This window comes from Takifugu rubripes, chromosome 6 (assembly GCF_901000725.2).
Source record: "Takifugu rubripes chromosome 6, fTakRub1.2, whole genome shotgun sequence".
NCBI lineage: Eukaryota > Metazoa > Chordata > Actinopteri > Tetraodontiformes > Tetraodontidae > Takifugu > Takifugu rubripes.
Genome location: NC_042290.1, coordinates 1,709,415 through 1,727,454, shown reverse-complemented (window position 1 = coordinate 1,727,454; position 18,040 = coordinate 1,709,415). Strand labels below are relative to the sequence as shown.

Sequence of the window (18,040 nt, the reverse complement as noted above, 5' to 3'; positions counted from 1 at the left end):
TGTTGCCCGTCATCGCCTGGTATTGGTGCCTTTAGCGGCATGGGCCCTCCCTTCGGCGGCCCCCCTTTGCTGTTCCGCCCTGGGTATGGGATAGTGGTGGTCCACGGACTGGTTGGCCCTCATGTCTGTTGTGCCCGGCAGGGGTTATTGGGGTCTCTGTTTTGGTTCAGTGTGGGTCAACTTATGGATCTGTGACTTTATATTGCCAGTCTGTTTCTTATTCTATTCTCTGCATCAAGGTAAAACTGAGCTGTAAGTGAGTCTGAACTATCATCTCATTATCTGGTGTGTTTACTGGTCAGGTTGGAGGACCACAATAGAACATTGAGACACAAGACACATCAAGGTCCAAAAGGTATTCTTATTATTATTCCCTTTACAAAGATGGAAAGTCTGAAGATTCAAATCAACAGGGGCCCGAATAAAGAAAAAACATATCAGCTCAGTAAAAGATGACAGACAGAAGCAGACATCTGATACACAGAAAGAACGTCCCCTGGAGCAGGTTTCAGTTCCAATTCCACTGTAATAACTGTAATAACTAACAGAGGGACATTAATTTAGAATGAAAGAAACATGGCTGAATTCAGACAAGTGTTAAATTAATAGATTTACAAATGAGCTGGACATCAGTGACCCATCTGTCAATGATTCAGCCAACACACATTTATCTCAGAGACAAACACGGTTGTCATGGCAACTTCTGATAATAAAGACTTTAAAAACACCTGAACAATTTCAGCTCTTTGGCTTCATACAGATCAGGATTCTGCAAGAATCTAAACGGGGAATGTTAGCCCACGTGAACACAGGCCATACTGGGGGGATGTTGGGTTTACTGGGACACATCCACGCATGTTCCCAGGCCCCTTTGTGTCTCTGAGCAGACGAGTTAGCTGCTGTTCCCTGAAGCCTCCCCTAGCTTCATTCATGTGATGAAGGTTAGAGAAGATCGGGGAAGACACTTTTAATAACGCTGTCCCTCCAGCAGGTTCTGGTCCTGAGCTGAAAGAGGCGAACGGCTGCCTGAGCCCAGCGTTAGACAGCTGCTGCTTTTCATTTTCAAATGTTCCACTCAGAATAGAAGTGAAACAATCAGAAATGGAGGGAAGAACTCCAAACATTCACCGAGCAAAAGAAAAGGAAAATATTAAAAAAGTTTGTTTTAAGGCTGTAGATATTCAAACACCACCGCGTGTTAAATGGTTCCAACAGCTCAAACGCAAAGTTAATGGCCTTTCTTTAACATCTGGATAATGAATAAATATTGATTTGATAGTTGATGGTCATTCAATAAAAGCAGTAAAACAAAGATTCAGTTGACTTTAGAAAAGAGTGGCAAGAGCTGTGTGGACCCAGGCTGAGCCACCAGTAGGGGACAGAAGAAGAGGCCTTCAGCCTCACAAAGTCCTGGAAGGCATCTTGAGTTTATAGATCCCAGCCAGAGCTTTGGCTGCACTCTGGATCATGTGACGCTGGCTGGTGCCAGTCAGAGCCTGATGCCAGTCCGACCTGCTGATGTTGGGAAGGCTGCGCTCCAGGACTTCCCCCACTGGGACCATCAGACCTGACCAGCGGAGGCTGTAGTTTGGAGGTGTCAGGGCCTGAGCCTGCACAAAAGAGTCTGATGAGCAGCTGCCACTAAATCAGTGATGTTACAGAATTTTAAAAAAACGTCTGTTGTCATCTGGGCTGGTTTAGTTCAGGCATCACCGACGTCTGCAGCACAACAAACTCATCTCTCTTAGTTACTGAACCCTTGGAGCAACAAGGTATTCAGGGTGCTGAGGAACACCAAAGGCTTTTAAAGTACCTGCTGGATCACATCGAGAGTCAGTGGTGTCGCCTGGGTGAACACCTCGATGTGGATGCTGTGAACCGGGTCCTCCAAGATCAAACAGCCAATGTCAAACCACCTACGAAAACAGAAAAACATTTCCCTGAAGCTTTTCCCTACCCCTCTAACAGCTGAAAAAGAGCTGAATAAGAGCTTAATAACAGCTGAATAGCTACAGACCTTTTTTTTTTTTTATTTTATTCAGATGACTAGAACACTCTAAACACTCAAACCAGTGAGAACTATAACATCTCAATAATGAAGCGTACTTATCAGGAAAGAGCTCAGCGATGAAATTCTCCATAGAAACCACTGGCTGGTTCTCGTGGATCGTGCCAACACGGCGTAAACCATCAATGCGCTCCTGAGCCCCCTACACGGACGAGCGTGCACACAAACAGGACGTGTCATCATTACTTGCATCCTAAACATCCTGAAGGAGGAGGAGCGGTTTATATAAACCAGACTGACCTTGAGCCCAGCTGCGTACCCCACGGGCTGGGGAGCTATGTTGGACTGACCCGGCTCTCCGCTCACCATGGCCAGTCCAAAGACCTCCTGAAAGGCATCCCGAACGGCCCCCACAGCCATCTCCTTATCAGAGGTCACCACAATGTCCACATCCCCCCCAGATTCTGGACAAACACAGACGTGGTAAAGGCTTGCAGGTGGCTTCTCTTGCCAGAAGGCGGTGAGGAAGCAGCTCAGACTTACTGATGTATGGAGCCATGCCAGGATCCAGAGTGGTGATCATGGACTCCACAGAGTACTTGGTTTTGTCAAGGACCGTCTTGACGACATGGTTGCCTGCTACTCCCTGGGAACCCACAAGAGCTTTGACTGTAAGTATCAGCCACTGTTCACAGCCTGACATGCACGTGACACGTTCTCACTGACCTTGAAGAAGCCCCAGATACCCCCCCCACTGTTGACATCTGCAGACACTCTGGGATCTTCCTGCTCCTCTGGGAAGGTGATGGGAGATCCAGAAACCAGTCCTGCTGACATGACTGGCTGCTGGTTGAGGGGGTTTGATACTACGCCTGAGAGACATAGCAGAGGAGGGGCTGAGGGGTGGGTGGACGCTCAGGCTATGACTTTCTACTGTCGTTACAGATGAATTACATAAAGATGAATGACTAAATTACTCTCAATCTTAATCATCGTTGCAATTTCATCAGAATATTATATTTGAAAATGTCTCCTTCTAGATTTAAAAACATAGGCAGCAAAAATGTGGTCTGACTGTTAGAAACTAACCCTGGAGGGGTGTGGACTTTGGACTCTTGTGAGCTTTATAAAAAATGAAGCCGGTTTAGTAGAACTACTGAAACATCTGGAGCCACATGCAGCAGATCCAGTGACCCAGCAGCAGGAGGGGGTTCAGGCTCACCTGGACCAGGAAGAGGGCTGGAAAATGTGGGGATGAGTGGTGTCTGGGGAGTCCGACCAGCATGGCCCTTGGTGATGTCGTGTCCTGCACTCACAGGGAAGGTGGACATGGGGGGGCCGGCAGGAGGGGTGGACATCATAGGAGCTGATGGGGGAGGTGAGACAAAAGTGGGCACAGCAGAGGAGCTGGATGGAGGGAAGGGAGGAAGGCTGGTGAAAGGGGCGAGTGTGGCGGGGGGAGGAAACTGGGAGGGAGTGCCCATCTGGTTGAGGAAACCAGAGGTGGGAGGGAGAGGAGGGAGACTGGGGGACATGGAGGAGTTATGGACTGGGATGGAATTGGACCCCTGGAGGGACATAGGGCTGGACACACCTGAAAGACACATGTTCTGTTTAGGAGACAGGAATACTGGACCCAGGGAGCACAGCCCATCATCTCAAGCAGGACTACGGGCCAAATGATCCAACCATGAGGCGCATTAAGACAAATATCTGGCTCTAGGTTCCTCCAAACATTCTTTTCATTATCAATTTATGATCACTACAATTAGTAAATTAGGTGCTTGTTATTGTATAATATGTAAACAGTGGTTGACAGTACTGTGAAAGCGTGTGTTTCACCTGTGCTGAGTGCTGGGGAGCAGGCTGTGGAGGCTGGTGTGGGGCTGACTGGGGGGGTGGTCTCAATACCACTTTCTTCCATCATTTTTTCAGATTTAAGGACACTTTAGCCCAGATGAAAGCTGAAGAACATGAAAACATGTTTTACACCTGTACACAGCTGGGCTGTTACGCGTCTCTTCTTCTATGATGCTATAAAGGATCCCCTGCTGAGGTAAGTCAGGCAGGTCCGGAGGACTGGAGGCTAAACTGGCCCACCGAGAATAACAATTAAAAACGGCTTGTTCTTCTCTTTGTTACACTGTTAAAACATTTCAGCGGCATTATTTGATGTTTGTGTTGTCCGAAACTGCAGAAGAACGCAGGAACTGTGAGCTAACCAAGTGTTGCGCTTTAGCAGGGTAAAACACACAGAATTTAAGTAGGCGATATGATATAAAGCTAAATGTGCTAAAGCTAAGAGAGAAAACTGTAAGTTTGTGTGTGGACACATCCTCAGTAACATCGTTAGCTTCCGCTGCTCTAACTTAGCTGACACGTGTACACAAGGAACTGTACAAACACACAAGGGAACGGTGGTAAAACACACTTATCCTCTTCTCATTGCTCACTAAATTAACACACCAGGACGTGGACGTCCTCCTGTAATATTACAGAAAAATAATACTTTACCGACCTGCTAGCTGCAAACACTCTGAAGCCACCGGCTCACGTTGATGACGTCACGGAGCGCCACGTCACTCGTCCAGCGGGTTTGATATAATATATAATAAATAAATATTAAACAAAGAGACATCTTAGTTGTCTTCCATTAACAAAGGTTGTTCGTATTTAATGATATATTTTTAACTGATTACATTTCAATTTCAATTTCCCCACGGGGATGAATAAAGTACATCTTAATCTTATTAACTAAAGCATCGCGTTATATTGGGATCAGGTGTGAGTGATGTACAATATATAAATGTCTCCTTGAAACAGCAAAAAATTCCTTATTTTACACTTACAGATTATCATAGTTATAACAGTAAATACGTGCACCATTATATTACGTTGTTTTTTTTAAATAGAAAAATCAAAGTATTAGTCTTTCTTGCAAAATATTGTGGTTGGTTAATTTATCCTTAATTTGAGATTATAAGAGAATCTCCCCAGACACGATGCTGTGATACAGGGATGCAGTCAGGGGAATAAAATCCTCCTGAGGAGCATGGAGGAAATAGAGAGGATCCTGGATGACACAAGGGTTAAAAGCCTCCTGCACCAGCTTGGTTTTCTGTTGCTTGAAGGTTTCAGTGATGTCCAGAGAATTCTGGAGACAAAGGAAGAGTTCAGATGCACAGCGCGGCTGTAGGGACACATGTGCCCGTGCATATATGACTGACCTGTATCCTCAGAAACCGCGGCCACGCATACGCAGGAAGAGTTTTAACTAAATGTTTGTGGAGCCGTTTTCCATCAAGATGATGATCCTGTTTTAGAACAACAGCAGCCATTCCTGCACGACCTTCACACCCTGCACAGAGCCAAGAGTCACAGTGAATCCAGCCTTACAAACGTTTATATATATATATATATATATATATATATATATATATATATATATATATATATATATATATATATATATATATATATATATATATATATATATATATATATATATATATATATATATATATATATATATATATATATATATATATATATATATATATATATATATATATATATATATATATATATAAGCACATCCTTTATCACAGACTAGCTGCTGCTGGGGGCAGCAAAATCAGAATAGAGCATTATCTACAGCTCGCTCCTGGAATCTATAACCTTCTATTCCACAACTGTATCCTTCAGGGAGATGCCTGCATTTACATAAATGTGACTTGAGATCTTGTTTTGAATATTAATAACAATAATCTGAAATGTCTGAGTGGACAGACCTGGGATGGTGACTCCATAGACGTTAGCCTCCTGGATGAACTCCAGAAGCCCTAAAACCTCTGACACCTCTGTGGTGGAAACATTTTCTCCTTTCCACCTGTTTAACACAAACTTAGAGTTTACTTACTTTATCATTAGATATACTCAAATTAGAGAAAAAAGTGATCACATGCTCTAAATATAACATTTCACCTAATTCAGCAAGACCACTGACAAATAGCAAAATTATGTTTGCTTAAATCAGCCTGTTTACTGGTCACATAGGTCACCAGTCTGGCTGGTGCAGCTCAGCAGCCTCGTTTATAACAGAAGGTACCTGAAGGTGTCGCCGACGCGGTCATGGAAGTACAGAAAGCCTCTTTTGTCCAGAAACAACAGGTCTCCTGTGTTGAAATAGATGTCCCCAGCTTTCAGCACGTCCCGCAGCAGCTTCTTCTCAGACTGGGCCTTGTCCCCAGCATAGCCCAGAAACTGGCTGACAGCCACCAGTGGAGCCACCAGTATCCCTGCTTCTCCTATGGACACAACAGACATGATAACTTTGGATTCACGCTGCTGAGGTTCTTGGTTCTTGCACTGATCTGATCGTTTCTTAGCGGTGATCTAACTCTGATCCACCTCTGGGCTCTCTGGGAAACGTGCACATCACTGCAACAGCCACTCGGGTCTAAACTGGCAGAAGGCTGAACCTGACAGGCTGAACCTGACAGGCTGCATCACAACTCCAAATGAAGCTCCTGCTACCAGCCACAACACAAAACTCTCAGGAAAGTCTTCTGACCCGAGCAGACTCTGGCGTGTGGAGCTGACCTATATCACTCCTTCACACTTCAGGGAAGAGGATGGGTTTACCTCTCTGAGCTCGGAGGCATCGTCCAGCGACGGTTCGGACTGGCTCATATGTTTGAGGATCAAACCTGAGGAGCTCAAAGGGCATAAAGAGCTGAAATAAAGAAAAGAAGTGATTGTTAGAGAGACTATTAAACATTTAGGATTTTGCTATCTGATCGTTCCAAACGGGGCAAATCTTCCTAACACCCAGAAACAGCAGCCTTGATTCCTCACAGCTCTTTTCACTTTCAGTTCATCTTATTTTGAAAATCGGCTGCTGTTAACACAGTTTCTTTATCTGACGGTCACAGATGAAGGTGGTCCAACTCCTCTGGACACGTGCTCTATCCACCTTGATTCTAGTTTGCTTTAGATCAGGACTGCGATCTCAAAGGTCCCGAGGGGAGATCAGTGCTCCCTGTGAACCTTGATCAACCTGCAGGTCAGTTAGAAATATGGAGCAGCACTCTTCATGGACTCTTCTTGCATTTAGAACATAGAACATTTAACGCCGCTCACTTCAAGGGTTGCTGTATAAGCTGTAAAAGTGTGAGGACGCTTGTCAGAGACTGGACCCAGAGGAGTTCAAATGAACCTCAGTGATATCTGTGTGTGTGTTTCCTGCCTTGTTCAAACAGCTGGCTCTCCCAATGGGTCCCACTTCATCGGTGTAGTTGAGGAAGCCGATGCTGGCCTCGGTCAGTCCGTACCCTTCTCTGATTGTGATCTTTCCAAACCGATGGCGGAACTCCTTCCAAACATCTGACCTCAAACCACTTCCTGCAGCAAGATGAACTTTGTGAGCTTTCTCTTCTGGGACCTAAAGTAAGATAGAAGCTGGTTATAGGAACTCAGAATGGAGAGTTAACCATGTGACCTGAAGCACACAATGAATGAGGAGAAGGTTCCAGACGGACGTGTGTTTCAGTCAGGGATGACCCCCCCCCCACCCCCAGAGCTTCCTCACCAGGAGTGTTGTCAGTGTCAGCGCACCTGTAGGGGAGAGTACGAGGGCGTGTATCTGTGCTTACTGAGGGATGGTTGACCAGGTATCGACAGAGCTCTCCGATGTACTCAATGACCGTCACGTTATATTTCACGCAGTCTTTCCAGAACTGACTGGCAGAGAACTTCCTCTTCAGCACACACGTGGCACCTGAGACCATCGCACAAAGAAAACAAACACATGTGTTCATGCGCAGGTGTGGAAAACCAATCAGTTTAGTGAGAAAGTTGTTGTTTTAATGCTTGTAAAGGAGGTCGGATCCGATAAAAGGGCCGTCTGAGCTGGGATGGACAGGAAAGGCTGGGAAACCGTCCGGGCTCGACCCCCTTCTGATTTTGATGCCGTTTAACATGTTTTGAGTGTTACTTATTGGGTTGGACTGAGTCTCCAGCTAGCCGTGTGAGGTCCCGCTACAACCATTGGACAGTGACATCAAAAAGCTTCTTTATTGTTACAGTCAAGACCAAACGCAGCATCTGACCCCCGTCGTGTGAACACAACTGAGCCAACAGCTGTTTACCTCATTCAGTCAGGACAACAACAGGAGAAACCAGAAGAAGACAGGACATGCAACCTCTGCTGACTTTTGGTGAGGCCTGAGGTCAGGCAGAGGTCAAGCTGATCTTACCCAGCTGGATGCATCCTCCAATCCCCAGCAGAGAAGCAGACATGTGGTAAAGTGGAAGGGTGATGTAGATGATGTCCTGAGATGTGGCTCCACACATCTGGAAGAAGATCATACTGCTGATGGCTTTTAAGTGAGCCACACGAGCCGCCTTGGACAAACCTGCAACACAGGACAGATGTCTCAATGTGGGACCAGTCCACGATTCCAGCACTGCTCTTGGCGGAAGCAAACGTGCCTCAAACACGACCTGCTCAGAGCAGGCTCTACTTGGACTGGTTCTACAGGTTCCTTCATTAAATGAGAGGCTGAAGATAAACCCCAGATGAATTCATTCACTCATTTATCATCTCTTTTATCACCCTCTTCTTCCAGCCATGATGCAGCTACACTTGTTACTGGTTACCAACATGTCAGAGCTCAGAGGATTCAGCTTTATTGGAAATCGTCTTCAGATATCTGTCTTGATGCGAGCGTCAGTGTACGAGTGCACCCTGTATAACTGGCTTTAACTGTGACTGCTCTGCCTGTTCATGGACCAGAACTTCCTCCATCAGCGTTTCTACCTGAAATAGAACAATAATGTCTGGAAGGGGTTGTGTTCTTGGTCCACATTGGCTGATGTTAGCAGAAGATGTGCGAAGCAGCCATGCTGCTGCCGTACCTGTGGTGCCTGAAGTGAAAATAATGAGGAAGTCTGTGTGGAGGTCAACTCTGGGGGGTGGTTCCAAGGCTGCTTCGGAAACTTGCTCCAGTTTATCTGACAAAGTGACGAATCCACCCGCGGCCGACGTGTGATCCACCACACAGACCGACACTCCGTCCCCCAGGTCAGGCAGGGCTTCCTCCACCAAGTGGAGCAGCTCTGAAACACACACAATCAGGGTCAAAGGTCAAAGGAAGGGAGGTGACTAGGACAGCAGTAGGCTAATGAGGGAAGAGGAGACTAGGACAGAAGGAAGCTAGTGAGGGAGGAAGTGACTAGGTAAATAGGAGACTTGGGAAATAGCAGGCTGGTGGGAGGCTAAGAATGCAGAAGACTAGGAAAGTTGGAGACTAGCGAGGGAGGAAACTACAAGTTACCTGCGCAGACCAGCAGCAGCTGGGCTCCGCAGCTGTGCATACAGTGAGCCAAAGTCTTGGGTTTGATGTTGGTGTTGAGGAAAGCAGCCTGGCAGCCCAGCTTGCAGAGTCCCAGCCACACACATATGAAATCCGGATGGTTGAACATCCAAAGAGCCACCATGGCGCCTGGTGTGACTTGGGTCTCCCTCCTGAGCACGTTAGCGAACCTGTTGCTTCTCCTGTCCACGTCCTGGTAAGTCAGGACCTGGTCCTCGAAGATGATGAACGGCTTGCTGGGCGTCTTCCTCGTCTGCTGGAGGAAACAGTCGAGGTACGTGACAATGCCGAGCTGCAGACGAGCCTGGAGGCGCTTTTTGTGCTGCCGAAGTTTGAAGTAGTAAAGCAGATCCTTCCACCACAGAGTAAAGTAGGCCCTCTGGTAGAGGAGGAGCGCCAGCAGCCCCCCGAACACGCTCGTTAGCACCGTAGCGATCATCTCCATGGACCCCGGGAGAAGAAGTTCTGCTGAAGATCTTTAAGCGCGATCGTGCGTGTCCGCACAAAGCTGAACCCAATCAGCTTCGAGCAGGGACACCAGCCCGCCCAGTCACAAACTGGGAGCACAACAACGACTTCCGTGCCTTCCAATCACAAACAGCACCGGTGTTCGGCTCAGTACTGCTGGTGGTCGCTAGGTGGCGCCGTCTGTTTGAATATATACAGGTTAAAGCGTAAAGCTGCGTCTGTGTGGTTTATAGTTTTATGAAGTATATAAACGCTTCTACACACCTCTGACACATGGAAACAGTCGAGGAAAACTACAGGATAGATTCCTGGTTGCTTGGGTTACCTGCCTGATCATGCGCACTTTGGGTATCCAAGTCATGTCAGGTAACTTTCAAGCTGCACATAGAAGCTTTAAAACATAACATAAGTAGTAACATAAGTAACATAAGTTACATAATAAGTAACATAAGTTCAAACAGAATTTCAAAAACACTTTGTGACCAATAAAATGTTGACCTGACCAAATTTTATTCGCAAAAATAAGTCAGTAAAGAACAGAATTATGATTCCGTTGAAGGTTTTAAAGGAATCTCTGGAGTCTTGCATTTGTTGTGGGAGCTTTACTGTAGAAGCGCTTGAGTTTAAGGAAGAAGGAACATGATGAGGCGGCTTCTTCTGACACTGTTAAAACTGCACCTTCATAAATGCTGCCAACTCACTGGTTCAAGTCCCTCATGAGGCAAACTGAGAAAGCTGTTCATGCAACATCAACAGCCAGATTTATTCATTCTGTGACACAAATGCAAGATTTCGGCTTTAGAAAAGAGAAAAGAGGAAGAATTCTGCAATAAAAACCAAGCCACTGCTGTTTTACAGTGCAGAGCTGTGAGGCTTGGCTTCAGTTAAAGTGAAAGTAAAAGGAAAAGGAAAGAAGCTGTTGAGTTTAGAGCTTTTTCTCTTCAACCTGAAGATGTTTCACAGTTTGAAGGCCTGTGAGCTGCAGAACGGCGGCTTTTGCTTTGAGAACAGTCACAGGTAAAGATCATCTTCAACGTGTCTTTGTCTCAAAGTGACAGGTCCTCGACCGTGTCCAGTGTTGCTACAGGGACGCGCGCTCTCGTGAGAAATGAAGGGAAACCACGAGGCTACATGTTTGTTACATATCTGATGTGGACCAAGTCAGCCATTACTGGAGGAGCTGGTTGTGTCAGAGGGAACAACTTGGCTAAATTCATGATTAAGCTAGATAAATATGAATGTGGTGATGTGAAACTATTCAGAAGACAAACTACTGAAGGTACTATTAGGTCAAACTCCGCACATCTGGACAAACTCATTTTAAAACTGCACGTTCCTTCATGTGCGGCTCCAGGGCTTCTTCACTGTATTTCTCTGATTTACACCTTTTCTTTGAGGTGCTGCCGGCTGTTAATGATATTGTTTTTCGGGTTCTGGTTCAACCTTCTAGACACTTGGAAATGTTCATCATGAGTCCAGTTTTGAAATGAAAAAAAGATTTAAGAACTGGGTGATATATAAACATAGAAGACCATTTATCAAGCAATAACACAGTCATTTTTTAGGAATGCCGTGTTGGAGTCCAATTTCTCAGAATATGGCTACAAAGCCCCCAATGCCAGGAAGACAGGAACCACCATCGCCGGGATGGTTTACAAGGTTAGTACCACAACGCTGTCTGGTCAAAACAGCAAGCAGTGGCAAAAACTATGTCCTGCTGGTGTTCCTTTAACTACCCAGCCAACTCCAGCCCTACGCTTCTGGTTCAGATGTGCAGTTGGTAAGCTCCAGGCCCCGGTCTGGCCTGAGAATGTTGAAAAGGTTGAGTCCAGGAGGGCTGCAGAGGCCTTGTGAGAGCCGTCACATTAGAGGTTGTAACCGGAGTGTCGACTCTTGATCCCCACTCTGGCTGTGCTTGTTCCTCAGGATGGGGTGATCCTTGGTTCAGACACACGGGCCACAGACGACATGGTGGTGGCTGACAAGAACTGCATTAAGATTCACTACATCGCTCCAAAGATCTAGTGAGTAAACCGGTGCAGGACTAGCCTCGGTCTGTTTGAATAGACCAGGTTAAATCCTATCAATGATTAGACTAAAAAAATTTAGGGTTCCTGCTTGGAAGGAAGGAAGCTCTGACCTTTGGGTGTTTTGTAGCTGCTGTGGCGCTGGCGTGGCTGCAGATGCAGAGGTAACCACCCAAATCATGGCCTCTAACGTAGAACTGCACATGCTCAACACTGGCCGGCCCCCACTTGTTGCCACGGTAACCAGGCAGCTGAAACAGATGCTGTTCAGGTAAGCTGGAGACACAAAAGATGCCAAATCCGAACCATCTGAGCTTGAATTGACAGGGGCTGTGTTTTAGGTACCAGGGTCACGTGGGCTCGTCTCTGATCATTGGGGGGACCGATGTGACAGGGGCTCACCTCTACAGCGTTTACCCACATGGCTCCTACGACAAGCTGCCCTACCTCACAATGGGTACCTGTTCCTGTTTGAAAATAGCCTTAATGTAATGCTGGAGAGTCGGGCATGAGCACACGGACAACCTGGCAAGGCTAGGTCATGTGATCAGAGATGGTCGGGCCCTTTAGAAGTGGATTTCTTAATGTTGGAACGTTTGACCCACTGACTGTAAACATCAGTTAAATGCAACAGAGAGCGTTAGCATGCAGGGAAGCAGCTGTTTGAGTCAAAGTCAGGTCTCAAGAGCACAGCTGCCTTTATCAATGGCACCCAGGCTGTATATACAGGACATTACTGAACTGGAAGACAGAGAAAGTGTCCTCATGCTCAAACAGATGTTGTCCTGGGATGGTCCAGCGGCAGTAATAACCTCTGTATATTCAGGTTCCGGGGCTGCAGCAGCCATTTCCGTGCTGGAGGACAGATACAAACCAAACATGGAGGTAAGAAACTCCAAATGACTCACACAGATGTTACAGTTGCAGTGGGGCTACGGTTGGTGTTGGCCCCATCCATCAATGGCTACCTGATGTTGGACTGCAGCAGATTTCAGTGGCTTGTTTGTTCATGTAACAATGATATGAGCTCATCCAAAGCTACGAATCTACATTTCTTTAAAATAAAGTCATGAAAATGACTCTAACATTCACAGAAGAGAGCGGTTCCTGACGTCAGGCTGAGGCTGAATGGGCTCACCTGTTTCTGGTAGCTGTTACTAACGTTCTCCTGGTGTGTCCCTCTTCTCAGCTGGAGGAAGCCAAGAACCTGATGCGTGACACCATTGCTGCAGGGATCCTTACTGACCTGGGATCAGGCAGCAACGTGGACCTGTGCATTATCACACAAGCTGGGGCGGAGTTTCTGCGAGGCTTCGACCAGCCCACAGCCCAAGCAAAGAGGTGACTTTCTGTAGCTTTTAATGTCAGCTGAGAGAGATGAAGGTCAATACTCTCTGGGCTACACATCTGCCCAGATGATTCTTGTTTGAGGAGCATTTCATCATTTCTCTGTGTGCTCTCGGATTTGTTGCAGAGTGGGTCAGTACAGGTACAAGCCCGGCACCACGGCTGTCCTCACCAAAACTGTCACCCCCCTGTCTGTGGACACGGTCAGCCAGTCTGTCCAGGTCATGGACACCGAATAAAACACACCGTGTTCCTGATGTCCAAGAAACTGGAGCATAAAGGCACTTGTGTAAAGACGAGTTTTCACTGTTGAAGAATCATTGTTATTAAAGTTCCTGAAACTATTGTGTTTCTTTGCCTGCCTGCCTGCCTGTCTGCAGCACTGGTCCTGGACCAGTCAAAGGCTCCACTCTAACTGGTCAAAAGGTGGACGCATTCAGGATCTGGCTTTACTACCCTTAGCAGCAGCAACAAAACAACAAATTGAAAATAAAAAGCATCAAAGTCTGGTGGTCTTGCTGGTGGTGCAACTGATTCAGACACAACAGTTGGTGGTTCAACGGCCTTCACAAAGACACCTGTAGGGGTATCATATGCTGCCCAAACATGTTTCCCTTATGGCACCACGTTGAAGAGTTGTGTCTGAGCATGGTCACATGCATACAAGCACGCAAATCACACACTCAATAAATGTGGACATTTGTGAGTGTTTTAAAATGAACTTTTTATGACAGAAAACAAGCAGACACTTGCTCTTTACAGAATCCAAGACACTAACTAAGTTTATAATAAGAAGTTGCTATCACAGCAAGAGATTGATGAGGTACAGCATTGTACTTCATCCACAGTACAAATATGCTACTGCAAGGGGGAGCCAGGACATCAGGCCAGCTCGGTGGTGGTTTCATTATAACCCTCAAATATCAAGATTGGGTACAAAGCCCCAATGACAGATGGATTCAACACAAGGGCAGCTGACCCGAGAGAGAGAATCATGAAGTCCTGGAGAACTTAGCTACCTCCCTGCCAAGGATAACAAACAAAGTACCAGACGAATATCTACTGGAGGACATGAACACGGCACTGCCAACGATCCCTACCACCACCATCACTGAGACCAATCAGCTGATGTATGCAGTGGCAACAGTAATCCTACAGAGGCTTGGCTACCAGATGAACAGCATGAACAGCCAGAAGGAGCTAACTGCCCCATGGAGGAGAAGGCTAGAGGCCTTTATGGTGGCATGGAGAGAAGTCATCCTTCTAACAGAGCTGAGTAGTGGTGTGAATCTAAGGACAGAGCTGCCCAAGAAATATAACAAACTGTTGACAACTGAGGCACTGGAGACTGCTAAGCAAAGGCTCACAGCCCTGGCTACCCAAGAGAAGTGGAGGCAAGGAAAATAAACAGTCCAGCTAAATCCAGGTGAGACTGAACAATACTCGAAGAGTATCTGGTAGAAAGAGGCGATGCACAATACTAATGCCCAATGGTTGTAAGACCTACAGACAGAGCCCAGTCAACTTCCAGAACAAGACCCAGTAGTCATCACCTTAGCCGACATCTAAAGAAGAGTGTCCAAAATGAAGAGCTGGACAGCACCAGGGCCTGATAAGATCCATGCCTACTGGCTTAATAAGTTGACTACACTCCATGAACGCCTGGCACCACAAATGAACCAGCTGCTAACATCAGGGAACCACCCAGAGTGGCTAACCCAAGGCCGGACAGTCCTCATAATGAAGGACCCCCAGAAGGGCACAATACTGTCCAACTGCCGGCCCATAACCTGCCTCAGCACCACATGGAAGCTCCTATCAGGCATCATAGCGGCTAAACCCCCTCTGCCAGATCATCACAAAGAGTGGTACAAGTTCCAAAGTGGAACAGCCATCAGCCACCTCCTCTACATGGATGCTAATATTGAGCGTGACATTGACTCCCTGATTCACCTCAATAGGATCTACTGCAAAGGCATCGAGATGTTATTTGGACTAGATAAATGTGGGCGAATGATATCTAGAAGGGGAAAAGTGATCGCAACTGATGGGGTTGAACTACCTGAAGGGAACATCACAGATGTGCAGGACAGTTACAAATACCTGGGGATCCCCCAAGCAAATGGTAACCATGAGGAGGCAGCTAGAAGTTCATCCACAGCTAGATACCTACAGAAGTTAAGACAGGTCCTGAAAAGTCAGCATGGTCAACATAAGATCCAGGCCATAAACACCCACGCTCTGTCAGTAATCAGTAACCCCCGAGCTAATTAGATGGCTCCAACAGTTACCAGGAACCACATCAGAGATCTCTGTCTCAGTCCTAGGAACAGCTAAGATCCTGCACAGAGGACCCGAGTCTGAAGGAGCCACCGCCCAGCAGGACGAGGAAGAGATTTTTTACACACACACACACACACACACACACACACACACACACACACACACACACACACACACACACACACACACACACACACACACACACAGCACCACTAGTTCAGTCTCCACCCGCTCGGCGAACCTCGGTAAGTATCACCAAGCGCCTCCAAACACTTTCCCCGTTCACATGCTCGCAGTTCATTGGCTGAGCGGGTGGAGACGAATCTTTTGAATATTCGTCGTTTGTACACTTCGTGATTTAGTGCTTTGCAAACTTTAATATTTCAAAGTATTAAATCATGCTCTGAGTTTTTGCGTGTTTATCAGCTCTGCAGGTGGGTTTTTACAGCTTTAGAGTGTGTTTCTAATGATGCTCGCTGAACGTTGCTGTTAGCCACGTCGATCTATCATGTTGTAATGTTTAGCATGGTAAACAGGCCCGGGATCTTATAAGAACAGTTGTGGATGGAATACTTGTATTTCACAATACTTTCTCCAAACCCTTGGTAAAATTATCTTGCATACGGTGTGTATAAAAGCTCATTCATATTTTGAGTTCATTTTTTTGGTTGTTATTGTGGTGTGCTGCACACTATTCGATTGTCGATCCTTGTTTTCTTTTGTTGTTGACAGGAAACCATGATGCACTCTTCTTTCTCCATCTGCTGTTTGATGTCTTTACATTCTGAATGCAGAGAGCTTTTTAAACAGGGGTTTAAGGTAGTTCTGTTGCTAAACCAGGCCATCCAGTCCGACGAGGGTGGCAGTCCAGTGGGGTTTTCTGTCCCACCGGTCTCAATGGCAACAGCGGTGCCTGTCCGCTAGCAAAGAACCCCCTGGACTTTAGAAATGAGGAAGGGTTGGGTGAATTTAATCTTATTCTTGTCCCGGATCGCTTCCAGAGGTCGACTTGCAGTTTGTGGGACACGATGCGCCCCGGTCCATCTTCCAGCCGACGGAAGGACAAAACCCCAACACGTCGCCCCCCGGTGCTAAGCAAGTCTCCCCAGACCCCGAAAAAAAGTCAAGTCTCAAGTGAGAATGGCTTATTTAGTGGCCTTCCATCATTTAAAAAAGTCATTATTTAACAGTGTATCAAGATTAGCTTTGTTGGTGATCATTTACAAGATTCAAACATTTATGCTGTAAATAAAAACCAAAAACTCTTTTTTTGTCTCCTGAAAAGCAGAAAGAAACTATGTCAGGTCCCCCCTTCCATGCTTGATGGAGACCTTTCAGGTCTCCTCCCGTTTCTTCAGTTTGGGAAACAGTTGTTGTTTAAAAGCAACTCATTTATCTGTTTGCAGAGGCTCCTGCGTCTCCCCGGAAGAGGAGGTTTCGACCAGGAACTAGGGCCCTAATGGAGATTCGCAAGTACCAGAAGAACACCAACTTGTTACTCAGGAAAAGACCCTTCTCACGCCTTGTAAGTTTAGCAGTGCCCTCTGCATCTGGCTTAGTCCAGATCTGATCTGTGGTCTAATCTAATCTATTGATGCGTTACCTTCAGATTTTAGTCATGGTTAGAAATCTTCTAGTCCAAATAATAATAAAAGTGTGTCTAGGAAAAAAGAAAAACATACAAACATTTTGAAATTGTAATGATTAAAATAATCACAATCAGTAAAACCTATTTTACACTGTTCAGTTGACAACTGTGCAAAATCAAGAAATCTAAGCTTAAACCTTCCAAATAGCCTCATTCTTCAGCTCTGGCCGATTTTAACACACCACTTGTCGTCTTGTTCCAGGTCCGGGAGGTGTGCCAGAAGTTCTCTGTGCTTCAACTGAGGTGGCAGGTCTATGCCCTTATGGCCATCCAGGAGGTAAAACGTGCTGTTTGATGACTACACATGAGTGACTCGGTCTGTTTACATGACACTCCAATAAACAGCCTTTTGCTATTTTGAATGTTTAACAAAAGCCAAGTGCTAATGTTCTTTTTCTACCCCACCAGGCTGCAGAAGCATTCCTTGTGATGTTGTTTTCAGATGCAAACCTCTGTGCCATCCATGCTAAGAGGGTCACCCTGTTTCCCCGCGACTTGCAGTTGGCCAGAAGGATCCGCGGGGTCGATGACATGTAATCCTGCCACTGTTCAAAGCTACTTGCTCATGCCAATTTTGCAGGAAATGTTGAATTTGCTAATACTGGCATTTGAAATGTTGAAATCTCAAAGTCTGTTGTAAACTTGTTATTTTTTTTAAAATTTTAGTCGATTTGCTTCCTAAATTTCTTATATAAATATATTTTAAACGTGTTTTGTTTGGCCTTTATCTACCCTCATCTTGTCCATTAGTGTCTTGTCTGTGTTCCAGTGGCTCATATACAGTGTATTTAAAGACCTGAAAATGTTCACCTCTGTCTCCAACTATGTAAAGCAAAATAGCTTTACCAGAGCTGACTCAGAAGGGTTGTGCTGTAATGTGGCT

The 18,040-nt window shown here is 46.1% G+C and overlaps 4 protein-coding genes across 6 annotated transcripts; 2 read left to right on the top strand and 2 right to left on the bottom strand.

Annotated features, from left to right (window-relative positions):
* Window positions 1-341: 341 nt before the first annotated feature.
* On the bottom strand, window positions 342-4,588 carry prrc1 (proline-rich coiled-coil 1). The gene is made up of 9 exons (XM_003965046.3): window positions 4,527-4,588; window positions 3,851-3,972; window positions 3,231-3,602; window positions 2,735-2,880; window positions 2,552-2,654; window positions 2,309-2,472; window positions 2,107-2,210; window positions 1,814-1,916; window positions 342-1,610 (listed from the first exon to the last, which is right to left on the bottom strand). The coding sequence occupies exons 2-9, from the start codon at window positions 3,933-3,935 to the stop codon at window positions 1,401-1,403; spliced, it is 1,287 nt and encodes a 428-aa protein (XP_003965095.1). The 5' UTR covers window positions 3,936-3,972; window positions 4,527-4,588; the 3' UTR covers window positions 342-1,400.
* A 68-nt stretch (window positions 4,589-4,656) lies between these two features.
* LOC101061942 (very long-chain acyl-CoA synthetase) lies at window positions 4,657-9,977 on the bottom strand. The gene is made up of 10 exons (XM_003965072.3): window positions 9,346-9,977; window positions 8,927-9,127; window positions 8,266-8,424; window positions 7,663-7,787; window positions 7,257-7,451; window positions 6,653-6,743; window positions 6,117-6,315; window positions 5,800-5,897; window positions 5,236-5,366; window positions 4,657-5,162 (listed from the first exon to the last, which is right to left on the bottom strand). The coding sequence occupies exons 1-10, from the start codon at window positions 9,827-9,829 to the stop codon at window positions 4,986-4,988; spliced, it is 1,860 nt and encodes a 619-aa protein (XP_003965121.1). The 5' UTR covers window positions 9,830-9,977; the 3' UTR covers window positions 4,657-4,985.
* Window positions 9,978-10,716: 739 nt separating this feature from the next.
* Window positions 10,717-13,571, top strand: psmb10 (proteasome 20S subunit beta 10). Its single transcript, XM_003965045.3, has 8 exons — window positions 10,717-10,869; window positions 11,418-11,511; window positions 11,779-11,876; window positions 12,010-12,150; window positions 12,221-12,336; window positions 12,706-12,764; window positions 13,069-13,220; window positions 13,354-13,571. The coding sequence occupies exons 1-8, from the start codon at window positions 10,805-10,807 to the stop codon at window positions 13,463-13,465; spliced, it is 837 nt and encodes a 278-aa protein (XP_003965094.1). The 5' UTR covers window positions 10,717-10,804; the 3' UTR covers window positions 13,466-13,571.
* A 2,209-nt stretch (window positions 13,572-15,780) lies between these two features.
* Window positions 15,781-17,868, top strand: cenpa (histone H3-like centromeric protein A). 3 transcript variants are annotated; one of them, XM_011604404.2, is made up of 6 exons: window positions 15,781-15,943; window positions 16,242-16,328; window positions 16,511-16,643; window positions 16,916-17,034; window positions 17,360-17,434; window positions 17,566-17,868. In XM_011604404.2, exons 2-6 carry the CDS (start codon window positions 16,248-16,250, stop codon window positions 17,692-17,694), a joined length of 537 nt encoding a protein of 178 aa, XP_011602706.1. In that variant the 5' UTR covers window positions 15,781-15,943; window positions 16,242-16,247; the 3' UTR covers window positions 17,695-17,868. The 3 variants fall into 3 exon arrangements, with proteins under 3 accessions (XP_011602706.1, XP_003965120.1, XP_011602708.1); XM_003965071.3 differs by lacking the exon at window positions 16,242-16,328 and having other exon boundaries at window positions 15,783-15,943; XM_011604406.2 differs by lacking the exons at window positions 15,781-15,943; window positions 16,242-16,328 and adding an exon at window positions 15,980-16,134.
* Window positions 17,869-18,040: the final 172 nt, after the last annotated feature.